The 20,714-nt window shown below is 41.6% G+C and overlaps 1 protein-coding gene across 2 annotated transcripts; it reads right to left on the reverse strand.

Annotated features, from left to right (window-relative positions):
- Positions 1–1,143: 1,143 nt before the first annotated feature.
- Positions 1,144–17,546, reverse strand: LOC110979553 (ras-related GTP-binding protein C-like). 2 transcript variants are annotated; one of them, XM_022235454.2, is made up of 9 exons: positions 17,461–17,546; positions 13,480–13,637; positions 12,880–12,974; positions 12,014–12,147; positions 11,004–11,203; positions 10,304–10,418; positions 8,033–8,175; positions 6,485–6,630; positions 1,144–4,513 (listed from the first exon to the last, which is right to left on the reverse strand). In XM_022235454.2, exons 1-9 carry the CDS (start codon positions 17,461–17,463, stop codon positions 4,332–4,334), a joined length of 1,176 nt encoding a protein of 391 aa, XP_022091146.1. In that variant the 5' UTR covers positions 17,464–17,546; the 3' UTR covers positions 1,144–4,331. The 2 variants fall into 2 exon arrangements, with proteins under 2 accessions (XP_022091146.1, XP_022091147.1); XM_022235455.2 differs by lacking the exons at positions 13,480–13,637; positions 17,461–17,546 and adding an exon at positions 13,295–13,465.
- Between the last annotated feature and the right edge of the window lie 3,168 nt (positions 17,547–20,714).

Genomic DNA, 20,714 nt, shown 5'->3' on the forward strand with positions numbered 1-20,714 from the left:
GAAAGGTCAAATATTTCTGTGATCGATGCCAGTCGCCTGTTGTTTAACTGACATATTTTGTAGCCTACCAACTGTAAAAAAAAGCCATAATTTGTTCAGCTGTAAAGCCCCTGGAAGATTTAAACGGATTCTAAAAGAGAAGGCAACACATACTTACAAAGGGTTTGCTTCACTGGTTCTCAAAATGCTACTTTACTTTTAAAACAGGGTCAAAGGTCAAGTTAGTATCTAAAAGTTCACAGTGACCTACTTTTTACTAATCTTAATATTCACAATTTTGCTGATTAGACCATATTATTCTCAGAATTTTGATAACATATTTGTATACAGTCGGTAAAAACTGACAGTTATGATTAATATTTACTATTAAAAGCAAAGCATTTTAAGCTAAAATTGTCTACTATGATTTCTGGTGATCTCTGCCCTGACCACATGGAACAGCAGATCATGCAAAAAAATTGGTTTACTTTTATTACTCATCAGTGCCTGCGAGCACAGTAATTTTTATCAAAATTGGAACACATAAGGTCAAAAGGTGTGTTGGCACATGGATGATCCATACGTCAGAAACACAGCAAAGTTGTTTCAAATATGCAACTACCTCCTCAATAAAGGATTAAACAATTACAATGAGCCACTTTCAAAACATGTACCACATGGTTTTGTCAATATCTGATTGTAAACATAACCAGCTCCAGTCACGACTTGTTAATTTAAAAAAAAAAGGCCCCAAACACGCTTGTTCGAAGAATTACTCTAAAAATAAAACCCATTTGTTTCATCTCAGAAGGCAAGAAAGTTTATAAACTTTTTCGGAATGTCTGCATTTTTTCCTCTTTAAAAGTGATAAAAACCAATTTGTCAAAACACAAAAAGTAAACATAAACTTATTAACAGTGCGTGTCATGAGGTCCCAAGTTTTCTTGAGAACAGTTGAGAACAATCCATAACATGCATGGAACCAAAACCGTATGTGGTTTTGCACCGGAGCCACTTCTTTCACATCCCTGTGTAAATGGTCTGTGGTTAAACTGAAAATTATCTTGAAAAGCATGGACCTACCCCATGACCCCAAAATGCCCCATGACATCAACAGACACAAATTACATATTGTCCATAAAACACATAAAAAAGCACACATAATTATGTTTGTTCAAACCATGTGTCTTTACTGTTCATCTTTAAGTACATCCACATGCACAATATTTCAGAACAAATGATTCCATCTTTCAGGCTACGACCGATTCCTGTTAACAAATTTAAAGCACTGTTAATGCATCCTGCTTGAAAGTTAAACGCTTTTTATGATTTTCCCATTCCTGATACTACAAGACTTCTTTGAATGATGCTGCAATCAGTAAGTTCCTAAGGACCTTGTTACATGTATGATGGGTTTGACTGGCAACACTTTCCATTAAATTTCAAAACTCTGAGAAATCCCCCCCCCCATGAAAATCCACATTCTTAACCTAAAATCTCTGAACAAAATATATTGGTTCGTATGTCATCCAGCTTAGAGTATCTTCTCCCACTACTATCAAACAAAACACCAAAAAGAAATATGGCACAAATTTCTTTACTTGTGTTAAAATGGAGACTCCACTTTTATCAACCTAGATATTGCAATGTATTGCAAGGTAAGGACTCGCAGTTTATAAAATTGATTTATTTACAAAATTTTACGTGTTTACAATTATACAGTGGTCATGATCCAGTTTCCACTTGCAAAACATGTTTCATTACTCAGCAATTGTTGCCATAACTTCAGAAGCTGAACTAAGCGTTTGCATGACAAGTTGCCAACAAGCCCGTACATGATGCTACATAATTAAAGAACATCATTCAACAGGAGACAGGACCAAGTAAGTGGGTGACCACAACATATGAAGCCTCCATGCCCACAAGTTAACGGCAAACACTATTCAATCGATGTGGGGAATAATTTAATTTAACATTAAGTTTATCACCTTGCAAGTTTTCCTTGACTCCTTCAGCTTTGCCTTCTAGCTTCTTTTTATGAATTATATCCCCATCTAGACTTAAAACCCACAAACTCAAGTGGTGCCCGTGCCATTTTCTGAGTCTGATAAAAGCCAGCATTTGAAAAAGGGGCTGAGTGGTTAACACCTCGATTTGGACCATGAGCATAAAAAGCATGGAAAACAGGATCTGGTCAACTTCACACACCCTTCAGCTATTAAAAATTTTCCTTAATTTCTAGCTGCTATGACATACTTCTTGGTATCCCACGAGGAAAGATTCCACTAATATCACAATTATGCAATACTCCAGAATGTCTTGGACTGGTCGGTTCTTGAGCTTGTCTTGTATTTCACACTCTACACATTTTCACAGTAAACTCTGGAATTCCAAATAATTTCTATTAACACTGATTTGCATGTACACGTACCCGGTATGTGCTAAAAACATGTCTACTTCTGAAATAAGACTTGCAACATCAGGAGGAACTGGCCAATAACAAGCAAATAATAGGGACAAATTACTGAGGCCGGTTGCTCTTCCAATTCAAACTACATGAATGTACCATGTTTCTGCAGTGCTGAGAGTATAAAATTTAATGATATGCAAATCTGATATTTTTTGCTGGAAAGGCAAACCCTTTCATGCCTTCAGCAATGCTCCTTTCACATCAACAAAAACCCCAACTTTTACAATACATGTACATGTAGCTCTCTACTTTGTAATAGAGTGCAAGATCACAATGCAACAAATGGAAATTTCCATTAAAAGAGGACTTAATCATCTCAAAAAAATATGGCAATACATTAAAATTTTGGCATTTTGCCCAGTTTTGTATGGCACTGCTGGAACATGTCACAAACCCATTACAGTGTACACAAGAAGATAACACATTAATTTATCTCTATAACTGTGAAAGCTGCTTCAAAAGGCAAGGATGCAATTACTTAAATGGGTTGTCAGAGAGGAGGTTGACACAATACGGATTTTTTCGTCAGAACATTAATATTTGTCATTTTTGTCGGTAAGCTTTTGAAACTGCCAGCAAGAGACTACAATGAACAGCGCCATCTACAGGTAATGCCAGATACTCAGAGGGGTGATGTACACACATATGATGTCTCCAAACTGTACTGGTCTGACCACTACATGGAGATTGACAGTGTGTGGTGCCCCGATTCTGCCATGAGGCATGACCTTTCATGACAAATATCTCTCTGTGGTAGTCCCTAGGAAGGCAGAAATGTGGGCAAGAAACACCATACAAATCTTACATCCGCATTTGTACTGTCCCCCTTGAGAAAAGCGGCCATGGTGTTTTGTAATCTCAAAAAAATGACACCATGCATGGGCAAATGGGGGCGGGTTTGTTGTAAAACAATCCTGTTCGTAAGTGACTTCATCACAAAGGCGGATGCGCCATGATTTGCAGGCTCCCATTGGACAATTGCTGAAGTTGCGTGTTAACTTCCAGTTCCATGGTTCCATGTTAACAGTGATCAATGCATGTAACCCTATGAGCTCTGCACGTGCAGTGGGCGTGGTTTAAACTGAAGTGACGTCACAATTATGAACTGGTCTCCCCATATGTGGTCACAAACAGCACGAAGGATTTATCTGACAGAAAATTCTCACCAAATTCCAAAGGGACCAACTAGTACACTCTTTTAGTATCAAGAACGGCATACATGCCAATGCAATACACAAACCTTGCACTATAATACAAGGAAGAAAACTTTGCTACTAAGTTAACAAGAGGCTTGTTCTTACTTATGTGCAGCATATAATTTACATATATACATAATAGATTTTTCCAAACACTGTGCACAAACAAGTGGTTATGCGCGGCAAATAGTGGGAATTATGAATGAGAGTAACATAAAAATCTGTTCAACCCAATTGAAACTTGGCAGCTGCATTAAACATGAAATTTGGTAAAACATCACATTCAGAAAAGTGTATCATTTTGCAGATGAGATCTGGGGGAAGGGTTGGGAAATATGTCTCACTGGGCTGTGAGAGGTTAAGAAAAAGTTGTTTGGGAGACATCAGAGGTGTTATCCAGAGTCGTATTTCTCACGCTATTCACTAAACACAAGCCCCACCTGGAAAGCTGACACACTTGAATGTGAAACAGAGCCATTGAAATGGTTAGTTAGGACCTTATGGCATTAAGGCTTGCGTCACAACTTGTAAGAGGTTCCTGCATGGTGACAGACAGTTGCTTCAAAAGTGACCTGGGTCGCTGACATATACAGTCCAGTTTGTCAGCTTTTTCCTTCCACAAGCTAAAAAAAGTTTAAATGATGATAGTAACAAAAGAAAAAATGGCACCTATATTTACAAATTCTTCATGACTTTGTCGAAACCAGCCCATTCATTTGAGGGCTTTCTGTGGAATCGTTGCTCAGCGACCGTAACGTTTTTATCCCCGTTGCTCCAGCTGGGTCGGGGCTGCCCTGGCTCTTTTGCCGGATCTCAAAAATCTCTTCAATGGCCCTCTTGAAGCACAGGAAATTGTAGTCGATCAGTCCTACAAGGAGCCAAAAAAGGGAAAACCAATAAAGGTGTTGCACAGACATGAAATCTTCCCGGTTACTTGTTACCGTTCGGTGGGAAACTTAGGTGAAGTTTGTTATCCCACACACATGCACAAAGTAACCACTTCCTGCCGGGGATTCCCGATCCGGACTCGTATGCTTTATATGCGTGGCCGGGGTCTCCAAACTCGGACAAAGGGAACAGGGTTTTGTAACAAAAGACCGTACTCGGAACTCAAAAGTAGAGATAATCCAGCCTTGTTTTGAAACAGTATACCACAGTTTGGGGCATTTAGAGAAAGCGGATTACCACCGAGGACAAAAGCTCTCCACCACCACAGCGATGAGCCAAACAGCACCGTTGCATGCTAATCTGGCCCCTATTAAAAAGAGGTTAGCAACACACTGAGCCAGGTTTGTGAACAAAAGAAAAGTTATATAACACGCACCGTCTTGGCTCTTTTTACAAGGCTGCAAGCCTGGCTGAAATACTCGGGCGTCAATAGATTTTGTCTGTCAGGCTAGAGTGGATACGAAACAGTCTTTCACTTGTTTGTAAGTGTCCAGTAAATGAAGATAGGACTTTGAAAACAGAAAAAAATGATAAATATCCCGGCCCAGCATCATCAACATTAATAACTCCACTGGCTGGAAGTGGTTAACCACTTTGTGCTGGGGCATTTTTCAACGTTCATGATGCTGGGCTGGCATGACTATCATTTTTTCCGTTTTCAAAATCCTTCAAAAATTCATCATTCCATTTAGCGGTCGTTTATAGCCGCACGGAGTAATCTTTAGGCACTACTCTAAGTTGACAGGTGACCTTCATTGACGCCCGAGTATTTCAGCCAGGCCTGCAGCCTAGTAAACAGAGCCCACATTGTGCGGTGTTATACAACTGTCTTTTGTTCACGAACCTGGCTCAGTGCACTGCTGACCTCTTTTCAATAGGGGCCAGATTAGCGTGCAGCGGTGCTGTGTGGCTCATCGCTGCGGTGGTGAAGCACTTTTGTTCCCGGTGTTAATCCGCTCGCTCTCAATGCCCCAAACCCTGGTATAGGGTTTCAAAACAAGGCTGGATTATCACCACTTTTGAGAGTGAAAAATGTTGGTAATGCCCAGCAGCCTGGTCTTTTGTTCGGAGTACGGTCTTTTGTTACAGGGCCCTGTTTCCTTTGTCCGAGTTCGGAGACCCCGGCCACGCATATAAACCATACGGCTCCGATTTCGGAGTCCCCGGCTGGTAGTGGTTAACCACTTCCTGCCGGGCGACCCGCTTTCGAGTACAAAGGCTTTAAATGCAGAGCCGGAACTGGGACAAAAGAGTTGGGCCTTATATCAAAAGACCGTGCTCGGCACAAAAGACTGAGCTGCAGGGCATTACCAACATTTTTTCGCTCTCAATAGTGGAGAAAATCCAGCCTTGTTTTTAAACAGTATATCATGGTTTGAGGCATTTAGAGCGAGTGGATTACCACCGGGGACAAAAGCTCTCCACCACCGCAGCGATGAGCCCCACAGCACCGCTGCACGCTAATCTGAAAAGATGTCAGCAGTGCACTGTGCCGGTTTCGGGAACAAAAGAATCTTACGAAACACCGCACAATCTGGGCTCTTTTTTAAAGGCTGCAGGCCTGGCTGAAATATTCAGGAGACAATGAATTTTACCTGTCAACTTTGGAATAGTGCCCAAAGAGTCCTTCATTTTGGTATAAACGGCCATTAAATGAAATGATGAATTTTTGAAGAACTTTGAAAACGGAAAATCTTGAAAATGAGCCGGCATCTTGTCTTGCTCAAATGCGATCAATGCATGTTGTTCATGTGTGTACTAAGCACAAAGCTTAATTTTTCTCACTGGTCTGTCTCTTCTTTGCCGATGAGGGGTGTGTCTAGTCAGACCGGGATGTGTAACAAGACAGACTTTGCCCATGCCCACCCCTCCCCCACCCACCATTTCTCACCCTGTCTGTCAAAGTTGTCCTCTCTGAGAATGCAGACTAAGGCGAGGAATCGGTTGACTTCCTTGAGGTAGAGAATTGTAGCATTGTTAAGGCGTATGATGGAGCTGGAGTCTGTGTCATATGCCACGTCGCCATCATCTGTCAAACTGGGTACGTGACAAGAATCAAAAAGTGAAAAATTTACACATAGCCACCCAACATGCATATTTTTGCTCAGCAGAGAAACATGCTTCTAAATGAACAAGCAAGAATGATGCATTAAACACCAACGCCCCACTAAGCCAATTCTTAAATCCATGACTTTCCGCTGTGAGTACAAGATTTCCACTGTTTTAGCTACTGTGACCTCGACCCCTTAACCTTTTGACCCCAAATCACCAAGAGTGATCCACAAACCAAATGTGAAGTGCATATGTCAAGTAGTTCTCAAGTTACGGTGCTGACAAGGTTATTGCAGACAGACACACACACACAGACAGCTATCCACCCTTGGAGACACAAGGCAAACACAGTACGCCCCCTTCAACTTCATGGGGGGGGAACATAAATACTGTCAGAGAGCGCCACGGATGACATTGGGGGATTTGTGGCCTACTATGTGTACAGAAAGTCAAGAAAGTGCCATGGCGATGGTGGCACTCCACCCATTCTTGTAACTTATAAGCAGTTAAAATAAACGCAGGAGAAGATACCCATTTCCCCAGTATGAGCCCTCTTTTGCCGTGGATAACCCTGATTCCAAAATGAATCTGGAGCTGTTTTTTTCGGAGGGGGAAGAGAACATAGTGTGGTCCTGTGAAAGTCTTCACACGTCTTTAAACCCTTCGTTATGTGAACGCCTGTCTACTGGTCTGCACAATGCATTTAAAACAAGCACCACCTTGTGGGCACATCAAGCGTACCTTCAAACTTAGGGCAAGTGTGTACTAGGGTAACGTTGCGACTTAGAAATTGCTAAAACTAGGTGATAACATGGGTTGTTTGGTTTCAGAGCCAGATTTTGAGATTTGGTACACATGAGCCAAGGGTGCGGCACTTGTACCCGTCGCATGTACACCATGTGGACATCATTTATGTGGCACAGAAAATTCAGTGAGCTTCATATTGACAGACCCAAAGTAAAATGGCGGCAAACAAACAGGAGCAGGTTGAATGCCAACAAGAAATTATCCAACCAATTCTACAAAGAGACATGACTGTCCGGTCATTACAAGACGTTCGCCACAGCACTAACATGTTATAAATACTACCAAACGAAAGTTGCGTTACATCCACATGATTGGAGACATACGTAGGCCCATGGCATACACAGGACAAGATGTGCTTGCGTTGAATCTTAAAATGCAGTCGGGAAACGTGGGATTCCAAGTTTTGACAGCGGAATTTTGAAATCCATTGGATTCCAAAATGTTGCTAGATCCTGTTGGCAGCAGAGGAATTTAGCATGCAGGTGCACCCTGCATACAAGTGTGGTACCAACACAATGGTGGCTGCACGTTGTGAATGATAGATCAGCCCCAAGTTGAAATCAGCATGGTCAAGACTCACCCATATATGCAGGAGACATCGATGACCACATCAATCATGTCGCAGCACAACTCATATGACTGCATGTCCACTGGGGAGCTGTCTGTCGCGATGTATATCTTGCTGACCACATCGAAAAGAAATGCCTTTTCAATGCCAGAATTCTGCAGTGGAGGAATGAGAAAGGAAAAACTGGTGGTGTATTAAACGTTACTTCTGTACCAAATATTTGATTTCAGATATTTTTAAAACCTAACAATGGAAAATGAAACAATGACATAAAAAGTATAAAATTCAATTACGTGTTACAAGTAGACTACATTGATGCATTTGCCCAACAATAAGGCAAAGAAACACCTTTTTTTTCCTGTTTTGATAATGTTTATCAACATCCTGACAAATTCTAACTCAAAGCCTAGTTTTTACTGGGCATGAAAGTGAACATGAATGCAGCATTGTGAGATCAATTTTTCATGCTGTAAACTCAGAAAAAAAACTGAACCTGTTTCATTTCAAGAAAATTTCCCTGCAAAGGCTTTGTGATGTCAAATTCACTTAGCCTATACGTTAAGAGTGAACTGGCCTTATAACAAGACTTAACCTTTCAACTGAGCCATTGTGCAGCTATTATTTTCGCAAAATTGGCCTTTCCATGTTAACTAATTTGTGTTGCACTGTGCTGCGGGCAACTCCAGCTGACCAGGTTGAATCTGGTTCTGACTCATGAATATGGCACGTTCTTCATAAAATGGACCAAAATGCAACTCAGCATGTCATTTTTCAAAACAGCCAAGAGTGATTTTGATCATGTAAAATACAAATTAGCACATTCAGATTTATAAAAATGATTATTTGGGGATACTTAGGCATACTGTGTACATTTGGTGGACATTTGGTTGCCTACCAGTGCAAATCAAATGGAGTTAAATTCATTTAGAGTTTTACGTCAAAGTGTTTGCACCAGAGGACTTCATTTCAAAACTTCTCTCAACAAGGAGAATTCAGTATATTTTTCAACTGATGTATTTTGAAGCATCTAAGGAATAACTTTAAAAAATAATATCCATCGAAAAAAGAGCACAAAATTGACCAAAAATTAGAAAAGTTTGGCTCTCTTGATTCTCTTACCGTTTCTGATCACTCTCACTATACCAGCATATATGCAAGGTCTTATACCTTTGAATTAACAAAAATTATCTTTAAGTTTGGCTTCATTAAAAAGGTATAATGAGTCCAATATGTTCGTTACGAATGTCATATTTGAGGGAATTTTGATGATGTTCGAGAATTTTGACAAAAAATGCATGGAGTTCGAAAATGCTGAAAACTCTGTCACATGTAGTGCTTGAAAATTCCATTTTGCTGCTTATTGTTGAGATATCCCGGCTGAAAATTAAATCAAAATTAACAACTCTGAGCAACAGATTTTCACAATGAATCATATTTTATATCTCTGATGTCACTTTTTTGTGAACGTTATTCATTATGACAGATTTTCTTTTGAGAAACCTTGGTACGAAAAGGAAAATCCGGTGCATCGCCATTCCATGGAGGGGCTCGTGAATATCAAATGAAGAAGAGGGAGCACTATCTGGGTTGATGTCAAAGGTCAACAGCCCACGATGCAGCAAAATGTTTCTCTAACGTCACCATGAGATATTGACGGCAGCCGCAAAATTGCCAAGATTGGTAATTTGGACTGTGATCAGTCGAGTCGTAAAAGGATGACGGTTTGGGGGTGATTTTTGCACTTTTTTAAAGCTCATGTTGTACATCCATTTTGATTTTATTCGCTTTTTGGCAGTCATTTTTTTGACAGAATCAAATGACGTTCGAAACTGCCGATTTCGGGGCCCCGTTATTTGCAAGAGGTATTTTTTAATTTCGTGATTATGGTTTTAATACCTGTAAATATTATCAACTTTCACTACATATAAATCTGTGTAAAATAACTGCAGGGATTATCACTCCCCGTAACTTTTATTAGCTAGCATTTCGAACTTTGTTCACATCCCTCAAAAATGCTGACGTTCCAGACTCTAATTAATCAACTCTGATTAAGCTGAAAGATGGGCATGGTCATCACTGTTCCAGTTAACAGCCACGACTTTCCTCATTTCATCAGACACTGGGAATTAAGTCACTGCTGTTCACTTCGGGAAAAATGAGCCCCCCAAAGTTGAACATTATCTAATGTGATGGTCCATATTTTGAGGACCCTACCATGTGTACTGAGGTTATGTGTGGTAAATGCCATACTGCAGGGACCACAGCCCCGGCCAGGATACTTACTGATATGAGAATGTTGAGCAGGTTCTCCAAGGTTGGGAGTTGGGGGATCAGTTTCTGCACCACCTTACTGAAGGCCTCAAAAATGGAGTGGTCATAGATACTCGTCAGATAGAAACTAAAATCAGAAAGATGATAATCCTGGTCATCAACATTTAAATTCACTCTATTAATTTCAGCTCTTACAAACATTTGAACTTGATAATGAGGTGGATTTAAACAAAACTTAATTGACTAAATAATCACACAGATACAAGTTTAATTAAAGCAAAAGGAACTTTTGGAAAAGATGCATTTTGATCCATGTTTTTCAACTGTTTCAAGCGAGATGTTGATATTTTTAATTTTGTTTTATAACTCCTGTTACTTTGTTTTAATTATTTAAAGTTAATTCAATTTTTGTATTTTGCTGTACAGTGCTTTGAGATGTCATTGACATGGAAATCGTTTTTTAAATAGTTCATTATTATTATTATTATTATTGTTACTATCATAAGGGGAGCTGGGTCTGCTCTGAACATTCAGTTTTCAAAAACCTTTTAAAAGTGTGTTTAAGTTGAATAACACCAATCAGGAACAATGTTTAACCACACCACAACGTGATAGACTGGGAGAGTTGGTCTGTACTTATTGATTTCACAATTTTGAGATCAGCTTTTGACCTCTGACCTTTGTTAACCTCAATGACATTTGTTAACCCCACCTGAGGTGAATATAGTTCAGCCCAGCATCACTCAAGTCGTCGTTGGCCCGCTGATGGATGTCCCGCTGTGTCTCTATCTTGTGATCGTCTGACAAGCCGTCTACTTTGTGGATGAACACCTCAAACTTAATGTTGGGGTTGACTTTGTAGGCTCGGGACACGGTCATGTGAAGCTTGGCCAGGGCATCCATGTAATCATCCTGCGACATGGCCGTTTGACGAAGATAATGTGTCATTGTCAATTATCTTCTTCATGAAGTGAGCTTAGTCTGCACAACCCAAACCCTAGAGTCCCAGCCCTGCCCAATTTCTTTTCATGCCAAGCCAGGAAGATGTTTTGAAAACCAGACTTTAGGCCTGAGTGGATTTGGTTGGTTTCTTCTTATGGAGCAATGCAATCGAACACTTACAATGGCTCCTTCCCTCAAGCTCCCATTAGATGAGAAGCTTGACGCCCTCACAAAGAGCTTGACAGGTGCACTTATCGGTAGCACCGAACAGGTTTCTTGAGAAAGACTGCAGTGACACAGAGTCCCTTGGCTCAGCAGTTACATGCCAATACTGTGCCACAATTCCTTGCTTGTGCTCAGCCTTAGAAGCATGCAAGATTTGGTTTGTTGGGGGTTGAAACCTCAGGAAAACAAAAATAATTCAGTGTGGGGCAGCAGAGGCATTGTTAATGCTGTCAGGGAATGGACTTGTAGACAGTAACCACGGTGCACACTGCTCAGATCTGTGCTGGGTCCATGTATTTTCCACCATCTCACTCATACCTTCACTAACATCAAGTCATCAGGGACATTTCTGGGGAGGGTAACATTTCAAGTACTCATGCTCTAACCTTGGATTTGTACAGGTCTTGTTCTTATTTTAGGTACAAACATGGAAACTAATGTGTGGTCTAAGTAAAACTGGGCACAGACACAGAACCTGCTTGAATCAAAAAGATGTTCTAGAGAATAAAAAAAAATCTCACCAATCTTTCTCACGGTGCGGGAAAAATTTTTTACCTGGGCGTCGATGACAAATACGAGAGCTCCGCATCCACCGAATATTGTCTCTGAGTCAAATGTTGGATCGAAGAAATCAATCTGGCCGGGAAAGTCCCAGATTTGGAACTGAACAAAGGAGCTGTTGTTGATATCTGTAGGTTAGCCAAAAAAGGAGGGGGGGAAGGTGTGGAAGTGGTTGAATTAATAATAAACTGAAAAAGAAACAATAGGAAATATAGGCAGGTTCCCTGCAGTATCAATAGCATTGATAGCAGGTAACCATTTGCCACTAAAATAAAGTATGACACCCTATCTAGGATGCCCTTTCCACTTTTCTATCAAGGACCCACCTGTTTGTTACTTTTTAAAAAGAAGCCTAATCAAAGTTCTGTATAAGGGCAGATCAATATGCAAAGGAAATGACAAGAACAACCAAAGAACTTTTTTACGCATGTGGAAAAATCTGTAAAGAGAGTCAATACTGACGATGGTACCCGGAAATCAACAAAAGGGTCTGGAAATTTTTGGTCAGTTTCAGAAGTTTTGGAAATGGGACGAATTTCTCCCATTTTAGTCACATGACCATGGTAGGTATATGTACCACACCTAAAGATCTCTGGTTTGGGAACCAGACTAGGAAATAAATGGAGAGATCTTTAAAGTTGAGAGCCTTAGGACAGCCAGTTAGTGTCAATAACACTCGGAACCACCCAACGCACCCCACCCACCCGACCGACCCACCCACCGACCGACCGACCGCCCGCCCGACCCAACCACCCACCCACCAACCAACCAACCAACCAACCAACCAACCAACCAACCAACCACCCACTGTCATTTTGACTCACAGATCTTTAAATCTGAGGTGAGGTCATAAGACTTACCATCTTTGACGAGTTTGTTGGTGCTCTCCAGGAAAAGTGTTTCATTTGGTGACATCTTGTGAAACACAACCTTCTGGATTGACGACTTTCCACTCCTTGATGGGAAAAAAACAGAGAAACAAGGCAGATTTTGCTGCAATGATTTTAATCAAAAACTCAATTCGATTCAATACACTGAAGGTCAAATCTTATAGGCTTCTTATGGCAGGAGAAAAGCTGTGGTTTGGGAGCTTATTTAACACTGATGAGCAGATGACTTTGAGAAGTACTCAACAGATTTACGCACAAATCGCATTGAGAGCACCATGATTTTCATTCTGGGGCTTTTCTAAGCCTCTACTCTGTCCTTGGCCTTGGAGTGATCTTGAATCTCCACATTCAGTTTTGAACATTTACTGTTGCGCTTAAATGAAACCTTTAAACTGGGCAACTTGATGTTTCATCAGTGGTAGGTGGAACTGCATCAAGTCAGATGGTATCAGCTCAGGTGACTCAGTTCATGACATGAAGGCCTGGACCTGAAGTAACAAATCTGCAATTTGGACATCCTTCCCAACAATTTCCTTATGGTGGTCTTCTTCCTTCCAAATCCTACTGTACCTCCGGAGCCCCATCAACAGTATCCGCGGCTTGCTGTCGGCTGCGACAGCGCCCACCTCTGCATTGTGGTCATCTGGTCCGTAGCCAAAGTCTTTCGGAAAGGACCCCACGAGGGCACTGTACCCAGTCCCTCCAACAAATTCTTCCTCTTCAAAAGACTGCAACAGGAGAGGGAAAAGAAGCTTCATCAATTTACGTGTACTTTTAGTATGCTCATTTTTACAGCATGCATCAACCACATAACTCTTTAACCACTTCGTGCCGGGGCATTTTTCAACGTTGATGATGCTGGGCCGGCATGACTATAATTTTTTTCATTTTCACAATCCTTCAAAAATTCATCATTCCATTTAACGGTCGTTTATAGCTGCACGAAGTAATCTTTAGGCACTACTCTAAGTTGACAGGTGACCTTCATTGACGCCCCGAGTATTTCAGCCAGGCCTGCAGCCTTGTAAACAGAGCCCAGATTGTGCGGTGTTATACAGCTGTCTTTTGTTCACGAACCTGGCTTAGTGCACTGCTGACCTCTTTTCAATAGGGGCCAGATTAGCATGCAGCGGTGCTGTGTGGCTCATCGCTGTGGTGGTGGAGCGCTTTTGTCCCCGGTGGTAAACCACTTGCTGTCAATGCCCCAAACCCTGGTATACGGTTTCAAAACGACGCTGGATTATCACCACTTTTGAGAGTGAAAAATGCCGGTAATGCCCAGCAGCCTGGTCTTTTGTTAAGAGTGGGGTCTTTTGTTACAGAGCCCTGTTTCCCTTGACCGAGTTCGGAGACCCCGGCCACGCATATAAACCATACAGCTCCGATTTCGGAGTCCCCGGCAGGTAGTGGTTAAAGTATTTTCTGATGGAGACAATTTTTCAATGGAAATACCACTCTTTCAAACACTATGGTAAGACACCTAAGGTACTTTTTCTTATTGGTAATATTGTACTGTCCATGACCAGCACAAAAATACATACAAGAAGAAAAATCAAAGCCAAGTTACATCCAAACTGAAGTATGGAAGGAGCCATGCAACTAGCACGGTAGTTGGTGGATGGCAGCACTCGATCAAGCATATGCTGCGGGTGCTGATTTCTATGCGCCCCCTTGTTACTTCATTTCACCAATCGACGGCTCGTTCTAACGTCTTGGGAATCTCCTACAACCGAAGCATGGCCTTTGTATGCAAAATAGTAGTTTAATATGAATATTCATGATTGACCCTAGGATGCGAAATCGGACACAGACCATGACAGCATTCGGAGTGGGTTCGCATCAAAAGCGTCAGCTTGTTATTTCTTTAGTTTTATTCTAGGAAGTCTTTTACAGGCTTACTTCTTCGCTCCTTGTTCAAATGCATCAACCGCGGCCATTACCAATGATGACAGTACTGGTACTTCGGTAGTAATTTTAGCGTTCCGTAGTAGTGCTTGTATATGTCACGTAATAAGTCATGTAACGTGGCTGATTGATCCATGTTCATCACATACAGGTTCAACTGGAATTTCATGGGCACTGATTGGTTCCTTTGAAAATCCAGAGGAAGAGTAAAGAAAAAGTTAAACTGTTTGTAGGAGATTCCCACGACAGCAGAACGAGCTGTCAATTCGTGAAATGAAGTCACAAGAGGGCGCAATGGAAATCAGCGCGCACGGCATATTGTACAGTGTATGCTCAATTGAGTCAACTATCGAGTTCTGCCATCTTGGCTCAAGACTACTAGCAAGGAAGTCCAAGTAACTTGGACCCTACTTACATGTATCACATTTTTAACATTTGGACTTGATCTAGCAATAGTACGGTCCTAGCAGAGTACCAGTTTCATTCATAAATCACAGGCACCATGCAGCAATAGCAAGCAGCGTAACAAAAATACATTAAAAAGAGCAAAATGCACAGAGATTAACATGTCTGAAATGTTCTGAAATATAGTTTAAATATTTATACTTACCTGTGGTAAAAACAGCTCATACCCCTTAAACTTTCCAATGCACTCACTGTAGGATAGGGATCAACCAATGTACGTGCAGGTTTTAACTGCCGATCCGATGTTTTAATTGGAACATCGGCCGATGTCTGATCCGATGTGTTTACTGACAATAACTGAAAATGCAACCTTAACAGGATGTATAGGCCTGCTCATAACAAAACAAAACTGTCACTGAGTTGCGAGAATTGTGTACATCACATCGCTGCTTGCACGATACCGATAGTGCTCCCTTGTATGCAAACCCAACGCACGCAGTACATACATGTGCAGTATATGCAGAATGGACACACAGCACCTTGGGCTGAATCACGGCTAGCCTTTAGTCAAGGTGCGCGTGGCACCAGTGCACTATGCTCGGCTTGCGGCTTTGTTGTGATACTTTATGTGGGTTTAACCATGGTATAACTGTTCATTTATCTTACTAAATGAAAACACAGTTTTTATTCAAGCTAAAAAAATGACATTTGTGTCTGCCAAAACTGAGTGCAGCGTTTGTTCCTTCAATTTAATGTCGGCACTCATATCGGCAATGAGGGTTAAATTTTGCTGATCCAATGTTTTGTCGATGTTGCCAAACATCGGTCTGATACGATGTCTGATCCGATCATCGGTTGATCCCTGCTGAAGGATTCAGTGGGAATTGGAGATGGGGGTAAAGTTTACTTTACGAGCTATTTTGAGTGCAATCAATTTATGGAGAGGGTAGCCTACGGTAGGTTCTAGGACTCTACAATTGATGACCATGTCCAAATGTTAAAAGAGACGATTCATTACCCCCAGAACTGTGGGGTCCGATATCTGCCCCGCTCCCATGGGAGCAGGGTGGACGTCAGACCCCACTGTTCTGGGGGTAATGATTCATAATCAAAGAGTCTTCATGGTCTTAGTTACTCAGAATAAGCATCTGTCACATTCACTTGTCTTCAGTGAGATTAGGCCTAATATGATTTGGTCACATACATGTACACGACATAGGCCTATCATAAAAGTTGATATTAAGACATGTAAGAGCTTGGGGCATTTTGAAAAAGAAACACAAAAATTGAACAGCCTGACCGAGGTAAAAGAACATGCAGTTGTATGGAAGCACGTGGCAGAGGGACATCTTGTACATGTATATCCAAGATTTTCTCATATTTGTTTTAGCCGTCTCGATGGCTGTTCCATGTCAACAATCTAAACTGCTGCCAAAGTTTTGGAAGAGCCCATTGGCACATGTACATGTAGTATCTTATCGCTCAGTCCTTCTATTAGATATGTCTTGACATGGAACAGCTGTTGAGACGATGAAGGGTCAAGTGACGTAATTTTTCAACGATGTTATTTTAAAGGTGGTGACTGTGAGAGTGAATCCGTGAGATTGAATGGGTGAAGGCAAAAATACTGGAAAATACCAGAACAGCGTGAATGAACTCATTCAATAAATGGCACTAAGAAAGCGAAGAGGCTAAGGATCATCTCTGCGTGCAAAAGAAATTGCGCCCACGATAAGTGGGTACGCTGAAAATTTCAGAATGCCGACACAAAATTGCGTATACGGATGTGTGGCTACGGATGGAGCGGGAGTGAGAGTCTGCACCACACTGGTGAGGCTAAATTAATTTGTTCAAACATGTCAAAAATGTCAAACTACATGATGAACAAATCATTATATGGTCTGAACGGTTGAAGAGTCTGCGTCGATAAAACCTGCCCCACAGGACAAATTTGGGGTGACACAAAACCTTGGTAACAAGCAACTCTAGATTTTAAGTTACACAGCCATGACAGCGAGTGCCCGGTATAGGCAATCTGGCATCGTAGCCTGCCTGCCTAGTAATAGTACTCAACGCTGAGCCGGCGCAGCAAAGCAAAACAAAACAGTGTTGCATCATCCGTCTTTGAAGTAATCCACAGCTACGTCTTAGCCAATTCGTTAAATAATTCTTATTCAAAGGCTGATAAAACGTCACAGAATTATTCTATCGGAAAATATGAGAAATATTGCCATTTCTTACCATTTTGTGTAAGCATGTTTCTACCGACAAGTTGTCAGCATCATGTGATTACACAATTACAACATTGTATAGCAACATTATATGTCTTTTTCTTTCAATTTGAAATAATTAACATCTATTCACTATAAAATGTATTTTCTTAAAAATATATTTAATAGTTTATAAAAATCTATTAAATATGTAGATTTTTCATCAAAAGACTACTATAATCTATAATAAATTGAAAGAGGATAATAGTATATGATGCATATTCATGTTTACGATATTATAATAATTTCAAAGAAGTCCAAAAAGTACGAAAGCCCTGTGGTGCCATCAAGTCGTATACATTTTCAAAAAGTGTAGTATGGCTATAATATATCATATAACTATAAAAACTATAGCGCTAACTTCTCATTCTCTGCTCTGAGAAAATTTGACGCCGTCCTGGGCAAAGATTATATGGCGCCGCATAGCGGCGCAAGACGGGTAATTCGGCCATAAAGGTGTTATTACCATGGGCGCCATCGAGTGTGAACGTTAAATGTGTGTGTTAGCCTGTCGTGGCGCCGCCTGCACCTGCGCATTAACATGCACTGCGCAGGCGTAGTCCAACCAGAATGGCGCCTATGTGATAACAACGTTTTACGCGTATACACGGTGAAGTTCCCCATCTTGCGCCGCTACGCGGCGCTATACAATCTTTGGTTTTGGGTGCAGACGTTTTGAATCTGTGTGCGTGCCTGTAGAGCGTGCAAAACCAGATAGAATGGATATCGAATTATGTATTCTAAATGCAACGCTCAAGTACAACATACGCGTATGTCACCGCGTCTTTTTAATAAGACGCACACTAAAGAGACATATAGACAAGACAAGACATATAGAGTTCCGAATGTGACGTCACTGTGAACCGGAAAGTGCAGTGCAAACGAATGGAGTACGCGCTCGTTGGTTGACGCGCTGGTTCTCGCACTAATGCCTTTTACACACTAATTGTGCGTGTGACGTATTCACTTCGGTACTCTATTGACAACCAAAGCCGATTATTTTAAAACTAATGTTTCCCTAACATTCAAGCAAGGTCGTCCGATTTCATATGCATGTCTTTCGATGACTGTCTGTCGATGAATAAGTTCAGCTAAATTTAAAGGTCGTTCCCTTAATTCAGTCAGTGTTAAGTGAGTTGACGGCTCTGGAGCAGCAGCTGTCGTGCGCATCAGGTACCTGTAAAATCCGATTAAAAAAAACGTCACGGCAAAATTCATGTCCAGCGCCAACGCTCACACGTTTGTGCCGTTTTTTTTTGGGGGGGGGTGTTGCAGAGCTAAAATAATGAAACGCGCATTTACTGATTGTGCGTTCAGGTTGTTTGTGTACCGGGGTTGTTGACGTATCGTTTAAGAATACGGACCCAGATAATTATGCAAACAGCCTTACCGTACAAAAGCCGTCCAAAATAATTTCGAGTTTTCCATAGGTTTGTGCACAAACATGGATGCGCCCAGCAGGCATCAATTTGTACATGAATCAGCGCTCTAGTTTTTATATATAGCTCTGTGGGCGATATCAAATTACTAGAGCCCCAATTTCTCATCCTCCGCGAGGCAGAAATATGACGCCATCCTGGGACATTTTGAATCCATGTCGCGTGCTTGTAGAACATTGGAAATCGAAAAGGATGAATGTCAAATTATGCATTCTGAATGCACTACTAATCGAGTATGGTACCCATAAAACCTGATTTAAAAAGTCACGGCAAAATCATCTGCAGCACACTCACGCACGTGTTTATGTTGTTTGGGCAGAGCAAAATGAAACTGCTCATTTACTGATTGTGAGTTTAGGTTTTTTTGCATATCAGCACTGTTGACGCATCGTTTTAGAATACAGACGCATCATGCAAATAGCCGTACAAAGCCGTACAAAATGTCGAGTTTTCCGTAGGTTTGTGCATAACTATAGATGCGCCATAAAGGTCATAAGTGAGAGCTCTGTAACAAAATCTAGAGTGCGCACTTTGTATTCCACGTACGCAGTACTCGTGTGCCGACGTGATGGACGTACGCGCAGCCGCCATTGCCATTGTGGGCGGAAGTAAGTAGAAGTGCCCGGAAGTGAATATAGAGCACCGAAGTGTCACGTCACTGTGAACCAGGAAGTGCAGTGCAAACGAATGGAGTGCGCGCGCGTGTTGTTTCACGCGCGGGTTCTTGCGCAAATGCCTTTTACACACTAACTGTGCGCGTGACGTCGTTTAAACAGGTTTCGCAGAGACCAGAATGTGCCTTTGTAACGTGTGTCCGCGGTAAGAGTAAACCGGTTCGTATGTGACTTCGTTGAAGGTTGGCGCGCCACGATTTGCAGGCTCCCATTGTACGATCGCTGAAGTTGGGCGTTAACTTTGGGTTCCAGGGTTCCATGTAAACGGCGGTCAATACATGTTCGTACATGTAGGGCCTAATACTATAGTATTATACTATATATATAGTATTATACTATAGTATGCACGTGCGCACATGCACTTCACATAGGTGAAGTGCATGTGCGCACGTGCATACGCGGGCGTGGTTTGAACTGAAGTGACGTCACACCAACGAACCGGATACGAACACGGCACGCACGCGCACGCCTGGTATAATTGAATAATACCCACGGTGGCAACGGCGGTCGTTGCTTGTTAACAGGTCCCGCACGTGAAATTTGTCGACCCAGTACGCGTTTGGAAAGGGTCGACTCATTTGGCGCGTTATGATTGGCCAACGTACTGCAAACTCTTGGTGGCGCACTATTGTGAATCGCCCGTATTGTAGCGTATAATTCGTGGTGCGTGTGTGTATGTCGAGGTCACGAGCCGGATACAGTCGAGGTTGGCTAATCAAACGCACGTACCGCATTTTTTGGACTTCAAATTTTCGAGACGCACATCGGCCGGCAGCACTCATTGATCATGATCTCGATGAAGATCAATAGCACACCTATTATTTTGAAGATAATTTTACTTGGATCAACGCTCGTATGCATAGAACTTTTGCAAACATTATACGGGAGCACACACAGCTAGCTGTTGACCTTGAATAAGTTTGACCTTGAATAAGCAATCCTAATAAATTATTATGCCGCGGCGGAGATGGCATCCAAAGAAGGAAATCTGCTTTTGTCACACAATACAAACTCTTATAATGGATATTAATTCTTTTCCCGTCCCGTCCCGTTTAACTCGACAACATATAAACAACTAAGGAAGTGGACTCTCGTAAACGCATAGCTTGTGG

This window comes from Acanthaster planci, linkage group LG02, assembly GCF_054643075.1.
Source record: "Acanthaster planci isolate LZ-2023a linkage group LG02, COTS_SCS, whole genome shotgun sequence".
Lineage (NCBI taxonomy): Eukaryota > Metazoa > Echinodermata > Asteroidea > Valvatida > Acanthasteridae > Acanthaster > Acanthaster planci.